This window comes from Budorcas taxicolor, chromosome 8 (assembly GCF_023091745.1).
Source record: "Budorcas taxicolor isolate Tak-1 chromosome 8, Takin1.1, whole genome shotgun sequence".
NCBI lineage: Eukaryota > Metazoa > Chordata > Mammalia > Artiodactyla > Bovidae > Budorcas > Budorcas taxicolor.
Genome location: NC_068917.1, coordinates 64,657,852 through 64,667,095, shown reverse-complemented (window position 1 = coordinate 64,667,095; position 9,244 = coordinate 64,657,852). Strand labels below are relative to the sequence as shown.

Here is a 9,244-nt window from a genome sequence, read left to right as displayed (position 1 = left end):
CCTTAGTCCAGGTCCGCCGCTTTGAGCTGGACTCCGCAGACTTGGTTGCGGTCTCGGCTTCCACCCTCTCACGCGGGTGGACCTAAGCACCCCTGGGCCTGCCCGCCAAGCCGGCCACGGTCACGGCCACGTGAGCTTACTCATCGCCGGCTGCACGACGCCAAGACGGCAGAGCACCGACACTGCGGCACGTGACACACGGACCAGGATGCCTCTAGCGTGCTCTGCCCTCTGGGCGTGTCGCGCAGGGCACCGCCCTCCAGGCGCCTTCAACCACCCTCCAAGCCTGAACTTCCGGTCTCAGGTGACTGTTCTTTTCCAGACCTATGCTTGCCACTGTGGGCTTGGCAATCTACCAGACCAACAACCACTTGCAGACACACCTGCCTGAAGTGCCCTTGATAGACCTCCTCAGCCAGATTTAGGCCACGTTTCTGACAGAGGGGCTCCTCTATTGACGTGAGGGTGCATGAGAAACAATCCAGGGATCATTTCCTGACATCTCTGTCTGGCCGGGACCTGAGGTCATTGAGTACCATACAGCATGGCCTTGGGCCAGCTGCGACAGAGGTAGTCTTGGTCACTGAATACCTGCTCTATGCAGGCCCTCTGGAACTGGGTTGGAGTGGGGAGGAGAGAAAAATTTATCTATACCGTCCCTTCTGTAAAGGTAACCAAACAAGAACAGCTCTCGCAATAATCTGTCGCAGAACCAAAGTTACATTTCATTTGGCCTCTGTTATTGTATTTGGGGCTTCCCTTGTGGCTCAGCCTTGGAGATGAACAGAGATCATTCTGTCATTTTTGAGATTGCATCCAAGTACTGCATTTCGGACTCTTTTGTTGACCATGATGGCTACTCCATTTCTTCTAAGGGATTCCTGCCTGCAGTAGTAGATATAATGGTCATCTGAGTTAAATTCACCCATTCCAGTCCATTTTAGTTCGCTGATTCCTAGAATGTCGATGTTCACTCTTGCCATCTCTTGTTTGACCACTTTCAATTTGCCTTGATTCATGGACCTGACATTCCAGGTTCCTATGCAATATTGCTCTTTACAGCATCGGATCTTGCTTCTATCACCAGTCACATCCACAGCTGGGAATTGTTTTTGCTTTGGCTCCATCCCTTCATTCTTTCTGGAGTTATTTCTCCACTGATCTCCAGTAGCATATTGGGCACCTAGCGACCTGGGGAGTTCCTCTTTCAATATCCTATCATTTTGCCTTTTCATACTGTTCATGGGGTTCTCGAGGCAAGAATACTGAAGTGGTTTGCCATTCCCTTCTCCAGCGGACCACATTCTGTCAGACCTCTCCACCATGACCCGCCCGTCTTGGGTTGCCCCGCGGGCATGGCTTAGTTTCATTGGGTTAGACAAGGCTGTGGTCCTAGTGTGATTAGATTGACTAGATTTCTGTGAGTATGGTTTCAGTGTTTCTGCCCTCTGATGCCCTCTTGCAACACCTACCATCTTACTTGGGTTTCGCTTACCTTGGGCCTGGGGTATCTCTTCACGGCTGCTCCAGCAAAGCACAGCCACTGCTCCTTACCTTGGATGAGGGGTATCTCCTCACTGCCGCCCTTCCTGACCTTCAACAAGGGATGGCTCCTCTAGGCCCTCCTGCGCCTGCGCAGCCACTGCTCCTTGGATGTGGGGTTGCTCCTCCCGGCCACCACCCATGGCCTTAGACGCTGCCCCGGCCTCAAACGCAGGGTAGCTCCTCCCGGCCACCGCCCCTGTCCTTGGACGCAGGGTAGCTCCTCTTGGCTGTTCCTGCACCGTTGCAGCCTGGCACTTTAGGTCGCTGCCCCGATTCAATATCACGGTAATCCAAGTCTATGCCCCAGCCAGTAACGCTGAAGAAGCTGAAGTTGAACAGTTCTATGAAGACCTACAAGACCTTTTAGAACTTACACCTAAAAAAGATGTCCTTTTCATTATAGGAGACTGGAATGCAAAAGTAGGAAGTCAAGAAACACCTGGAGTAACAGGCAAATCTGGCCTTGGAATGCGGAATGAAGCAGGGCAAAGACTAATAGAGTTTTGCCAAGAAAATGCACTGGTCATAGCAAACACCCTCTTCCAACAACACAAGAGAAGACTCTACACATGGACATCACCAGATGGTCAACACCGACATCAGATTGATTATATTCTTTGCAGCCAAAGATGGAGAAGCTCTATACAGTCAACAAAAACAAGACCAGGAGCTGACTGTGGCTCAGATCATGAACTCCTTATTACCAAATTCAGACTTAAATTGAAGAAAGTAGGGAAAACCGCTAGACCATTCAGGTATGACCTAAATCAAATCCCTTATGATTATACAGTGGAAGTGAGAAATAGATTTAAGGGCCTAGATCTGATAGAGTGCCTGATGAACTATGGAATGAGGTTCATGACATTGTACAGGAGAGAGGGATCAAGACCATCCCCATGGAAAAGAAATGCAAAAAAGCAAAATGGCTGTCTGAGGAGGCCTTACAAATAGCTGTGAAAAGAAGAGAGGTGAAAAGCAAAGGAGAAAAGGAAAGATATAAGCACCTGAATGCAGAATTCCAAAGAATAGCAAGAAGAGATAAGAAAGCCTTCTTCAGCGATCAATGCAAGGAAATAGAGGAAAAGAACAGAATGGGAAAGACTAGAGATCTCTTCAAGAAAATTAGAGATACCAAGGGAACATTTCATGCAAAGATGGGCTTGATAAAGAACAGAAATGGTATGGACCTAACAGAAGCAGAAGATATTAAGAAGAGGTGGCAAGAATACACAGAAGAACTGTACAAGAAAGATCTTCATGACCCGGATAATCACGATGGTGTGATCACTCATCTAGAGCCAGACATCCTGGAATGTGAAGTCAAGTGGGCCTTAGAAAGCATCGCTACGAACAAAGCTAGTGGAGGAGATGGCATTCCAATTGAACTATTTCAAATCCTGAAAGATGATGCTGTGAAAGTGCTGCACTCAATATGCCAGCAAATTTAGAAAACTCAGCAGTGGCCACAGGACTGGAAAAGGTCAGTGTTCATTCCAATCCCAAAGAAAGGCAATGCCAAAGAATGCTCCAACTACCACACAATTGCACTCATCTCACATGCTAGTAAAGTGATGCTCAAAATTCTCCAAGCCAGGCTTCAGCAATATTTGAACCGTGAACTTCCTGATGTTCAAGCTGGTTTTAGAAAAGGCAGAGGAACCAGAGATCAAATTGCCAACATCTGCTGGATCATGGAAAAAGCAAGAGAGTTCCAGAAAAACATCTATTTCTGCTTTATTGACTATGCCAAAGCCTTTGACTGAGTGGATCACAATAAACTGGGGAAAATTGTGAAAGAGATGGGAATACCAGACCACCTGATATTTCAAGTGAGAGCCTTGAAAGTCAGAAGGGGAGACCCAATGTGCTATTGATTTGCAATTCAGCTGCTCTTCACCTGGGCAACTAAGGCATGCTCCAAGGAAAACAGCAGCAAAGATTTAACTGCAGTTTCTGATTTTCCCAGGCCATGGAGGGGAAGCTTAGTTACATGGAAATATGCAAGTGATATGTAAATATTTTCGGGGGAGGGGGGAAGGAAACGCAAACCAAAATGTCAACATTCATTTTCATTCATTCATTCACCAAGTATTATTTATTTCGTGCCAGGACCTGCGCTAGGAGAAAAAAAGTGAGAACTAGCTGACAGCCTAGCAGAAAGACAAACAGGGAGCAAAACTAATGCTTTTCATTTTCTTTCTATTCTTCTCTGGTCTTCCACAACGTGAATAGATAAAAGTTTCCTATGCAAAAGAAAATACTGAATACTCTTCCTGGTAAAACATTAGCGGTCCCTCAGAAGGTAGAGTCAGAAGACAGAGCCAACTCCCGAAGGCCTGCTCAGTTCCCAGGGTTTCCACGAAACGAAAGATGCTGGGGTCTCATATCCCACTGTGCATCTCAGACACCGGGGGAGGAGGCTCCGCGACTGACTCAAGCTAGTGTTTCTCCTGCGGACCTGCGAACAGACTGCTGGATGGGCGGCCAGCTAAAGACACAATCATAGCCATCTTGAGGGAACCCGCTAAACCAGAGCAATCGGACTTTGAAAACAGGTTCAAGTCCCACAAGCCTGTGCTGCCGGAAACGGAAAGTCTTGGGCGAGCTGGCGATTGGACGCAGAGCCGGAAGCCGGAAACTATAGTGACGCCCGCGATGGCCGAAGCAGCGGGTGTTGCAGCGGAGTCCCTGGCTGGCTGCAGGGCGCGGGCAGCGCGGACGGTGCTAGATCAAGTGGTGCTGCCGGGCGAAGAGCTGCTGCTGCCAGATCAGGAGGACGGAGAAGGCTCAGGAGGTGCAGGGGAGCGACCGCTGCGCCTAAACGCCGCAGCGCGCTCCCGGGGACGCGTGGTGTGCGGCCCAGGCTTGCGGCGCTGCGGCGACCGACTGCTGGTCACCAAGTGCGGCCGGCTCCGTCACAAGGAACCCGGCAGTGGCAGCGGTGGTGGCGTTTACTGGGTGGACTCGCAGCAGAAGCGGGTAAGCTGGGACTCCGGAGGGGTTGTCCGGCTGGGAGAAGGCTGAGGATACTCTTCGGAAGCACGAAAGGGACCCTGGAGCCTTCCTCTGATAAGGCTAGCGAAGAGCCACTGGAGTCTTGTGCTTACTTCTACAACTCCTTTAGAGGGACCGTGAACAACTGGAACGTGGCCCTAGATGGGCGACCAGGCGAGAAAAGACCCTGGGAATATAAGGGCACGTAAGAGGATAAAGACTGAGACGTGGTCATTGTCTTCAAAACCTTATAGGTCAGGGAGCAGCAGACTTGCCTTTCGGCGTTCCAAAGAATCAAGTTCAATGAGTGGATGTCACAGGGGAGGTGTTTCTCTTAGAATAAATAAGAAATTTCACATAGGAAGAAATAACAGAATGACCTTGCTTGGTTGTGAGGACCCCTGTATCACTGCTGCTGCTAAGTGGCTTCAGTCGTGTCCGACTCTGTGCGACCCCAAAGATAGCAGCCCACCAGGCTCCTCCATCCCTGGGATTCTCCAGGCAAGAATACAGGAGTGGGTTGCCATTTCCTTCTCCAATGCATGAAAGTGAAAGTGAAGTCACTCAGTCGTGTCCGACTCCTAGCGATCCCATGGACTGCAGGCTACCAGGTTCCTCCGTCCATGGGATTTTCCAGGCAAGAGTACTGGAGTGGGTTGCTATTGCCTTCTCCCCCTGTATCACTGGACTCTTGCAAACCAACTCTAGGGAGTTTCTGATAAGAATTCAGAAGAGATAAGATGATACAGACTTAAATGAACACTGTTAGAAGCTGGAAATCTGAGAGTTTATCATGTGATTGGTTTTCTTTTAGGGAGAGTGACATATCAGGTTTGTTGTAAGGTTTGTATTGATTTGTAAACATGGATTTTAAAATATTTTCTAAATATTTAAATGACAAACGTAACAACCGCTGAGGACTTGTTGAAGATGTCTTAAAAATGATTGTCATGTATGGTGGTTCTCTCATTTTTTGTAGTATGTCCCGGTGAAAGGAGACCATGTGATTGGCATAGTGACAGCTAAGTCTGGAGACTTATTCAAGGTTGATGTTGGAGGGAGTGAGCCAGCTTCCCTGTCTTACTTGGCATTTGAAGGTGCCACTAAAAGAAACAGACCTAATGTGCAGGTAACGACAGGACCTTTGGTTTCAAAAGTAGCAAATATCCATTTCCTAAACAGTCATATATCCAGAAGACTACCAGAACTGTCTTATTTTCCTAGTGCTATTGGGTGATCTTGGAGCATCTTTGTAATCACTCCAGGCTTCAAGAGTTCTTTCAGATGCTCCACCTCTGGGACCAAAGCCACATACTTGGTTTACATTTGCTATGTTGGGGGATATTTTCATCTCTGCTGAAAGGTTATATCTGTTATTTGTTATATCCATATACACTGGACAAGAAGTAAGCCAGAGGCTTAGGGAGGAAGGAACAGTGGTGGAAATTGCTGTATCACTCATCCATCTTTTCTGGATGTGGGTCCTGGGACTTGTATCTCACAGCTTCAGTTACATCACTGTTTCCCAACAATCCCATTTTGCAGCTGACAAGAGGAGCAGTCTTGCTACTTCAAGTTTCAACTTGGGCTTTTCAGGTAGCATGGCCACTCTTCCTGTCCATCCAAGCCAGAAATTTGGAGGTTTCTTTGCCTTTTCTCACTCATCCCTCATGTTGAGTCTCTCTGATTTGCCACATGTGCACCCCTTTATCTCCACTTTGCAAGTTCAGGCCTTGGCTGTCTCTTGACTGGACGTAAGTCAGTGACCTCCTTAGTAACATCCTGCCTGTACACTTCTGCCCCTTCATCCAGGCTTTTAAGAGCTGACAGCCTCTCATACCCCTTTCTGCAAAAGAAAAAGTTCTTCAAAGCCTACATGTTACTATTTCCAGAGGTCTTCGCTCATCCATAATTATATTTCCATGTGGCCCTGCCTGAATTACACTGAACTATTTAAGAGCACCACTGAATTCATACTCTCTGCTCCTGTACCTTTGTTTATGCTGTTCCCTCTGTCTGGATTGCTTTATCCTCTTCTCAACCTGTGGAACACATTCTGGTCTTTCAAGACCCAGGCTGAGCACCACTAACCCTCTGTAAAAACATCCCTAATTTTCAGTCATTTTTCTTACTGGATTCAGCTGTGAATGAAGTTTGTTTACATATATATCTCCACTGCCCGCTGAAAGTAAATGCTCTAAAAGGCAGAGAATGTTCTTTCTAGTTCCTTGAGTCACCAGCAGTTGTTGGTACTTAATGAAACAAGTTTACTCTTCATTTCCATAGTTGTTGTCATTTTGAAGTTCAACTTTTGAGGCTTTTAAAGTAATTATTGTATGGAGAACAGTCAGTGAATTACCAATATTCTGTTTTGCTTTGAATAATTTGCATGCCAGGGGTTGTTTCTTCTGTAATCCCCTAAAGCAGTGCTGTGCAATAAAACTTTGTGGTGATGCTAGTGTTTTACATGCACTGAGTATTATGGGAGCCACTAAGTCACACATGGCTATTGAGCATTTCAAATATGGCTAATGCAACTGAAAAATTGCATTTTAAGTACATCGTTTTAATTGAATGTAAGTTTAAACAACTACATGTGAGTAGTGGCTACTGTACTTGACAGTGTAACCCCAGTGGTACCCTCTGGCTTTGCTGAGGCTCCCAGTCTGGGGATTTTCTGCGAAGGGAAGGGTGAGGGTACAGGCTTTAATTTGCCTTCTTTTAGGACGCAACTCCAGCGGGACTGTGAGAATCATGGAGTGTAGTCTGTCATTTAGCCACAGAATTGCAGATGACTGGCGTTGATGCCTATTGAAAACAGCCAATAGCAGCACCTATAGCAGTTTACTGAGAGGAAATGTTTTTTAATTATCATTGTAGGTCGGAGATCTCATCTATGGCCAATTTGTGGTTGCTAATAAAGATATGGAACCAGAGATGGTCTGTATTGACAGCTGTGGACGAGCCAATGGAATGGGTGTGATTGGACAGGATGGTCTGCTTTTTAAAGTCACTTTGGGCTTAATTAGAAAGTAAGTCTGATGCTTTCCAGCTTGCCTGTTGTCTTTTTTTTATATTATACCTTCTTAGAAAGCTGACTAATCTTTGGCTGTAACAATGGCTGTATCTCCTCAAAGTTAAAAATCAGTATCCATTTTAGCACAGTTGTAAACTCTTGCATTTAGCTTCATCCTCTCTCTGAATACACAAAATTCAGACATATTTGTCATAGTTTCTGTATTGATATGGAATCTGGACTTCTCTGCTGGTACGTCAGTTGTTCCTTATATATACTCAGACCAAACGTGAAAACTGGCCATCCCCCTTCTAAGTTACTTGAATACAGATGCAATTTATTATTGTACAAAATCATCATATTTTTCTTATAATGGGAGCCAAATTAAGCTAGAGTGATGTGACCCTCAGACTTAGGCAGACATTCACAAAAGGCTCCTGCTTTACTGTCCTTTTAATAGTTCCCAGAGGCAGATTCTCTTTGTTAGGTTTAGATCTTTACCTACCCAAAGCTATGCCCTATTAAAGGGCTTTACTCCTAAAGCTGAGGTTCACAGCTATCTTGCATATCTCTCTTTGCTACTTATTTTGCAGATTTGCAGAATTAGTTCAAGACATTTAAAGAAGCATGTTATTAACCAAGCAACATTTTGTAGTTTGAAAGAGTCAACACTCTTCTCCAAGGATTGATTTAATACCAAAGAATAATTTACATGGTCAGGAAAACAAGGTTAAAGTGTTCTTTCAGCACCAGAGACAATAAAAAAGCTACAGTTCTAAAGTCTAGAATTAAGGTGCTCTGACAATGTGAAAGAAGAACTTTATATATTTTTTGTAAAGTTGATGGCATAGGGAGTTTGGTTTCTTTGTAGAGGATAGCCCACCATTGTGACCTCTGGTATACCTGTAAGTTATAAAGCTTCTTGGAAGAAAAAGGGGAGCAGATGTTTTCATGTGCCTTGTTGTTTTGCAATGATGTTGGTGGAGCTCTGAGTAACTGTGGAGAACTGCCCAGAAAAGGAGTCCCCTGAAGTAGTCAAGGCACACCCTGCCACATAATAAAGTTTTGTTTTCTTTCCCTTCCTCACCAGGCTGTTAGCTCCAGACTGCGAAATCCTACAAGAAGTGGGAAAACTCTACCCCCTGGAGATAGTATTTGGAATGAATGGAAGAATATGGGTTAAGGCAAAAACCATTCAGCAGACTCTGATTTTGGCAAACATTTTAGAAGCTTGTGAACACATGACAGCAGATCAAAGAAAACAAATCTTCTCCAGACTGGCAGAGAGCTGAAGACCTATGTGGGCTTTTTTATGGCTCAGCTGAACCGAGAGACTGGGTTTCCTGGGAAAAAGGCTTCTCAGGTGAATTCCCCATTAAATCTTCAGGAGACAAGATGTGAATGTACATATTGTCTATTACAGTCCCAAATAAAATGCTTTTATAAAAAAGTTACTGGTTGCCACCCAAATTCTTATGGGTGAGAAAAATCATGAAGCCATGATGTAGTTTTCTGTTTTTTACAATAAAGTTTACTCACAGTTACTGTTACGGTTTATTTGATGTTAACCGTTACTTTGCTAGAGTGTAGCTTCTGTAAGTGAAAGTGAGCATTAAGATAAAATTATTTTCTGATAGTAAAATACATTCACCAAAGAAAATACAGAATACATTAAAAATATATAAAGCA

The 9,244-nt window shown here is 45.1% G+C and overlaps 1 protein-coding gene across 1 annotated transcript; it reads left to right on the top strand.

The window, feature by feature from the left end:
- Positions 1-4,200: 4,200 nt before the first annotated feature.
- On the top strand, positions 4,201-9,194 carry EXOSC3 (exosome component 3). Its single transcript, XM_052645176.1, has 4 exons — positions 4,201-4,524; positions 5,519-5,668; positions 7,420-7,571; positions 8,646-9,194. Exons 1-4 carry the CDS (start codon positions 4,201-4,203, stop codon positions 8,845-8,847), a joined length of 828 nt encoding a protein of 275 aa, XP_052501136.1. The 3' UTR covers positions 8,848-9,194.
- The last annotated feature ends 50 nt before the right edge of the window (positions 9,195-9,244 follow it).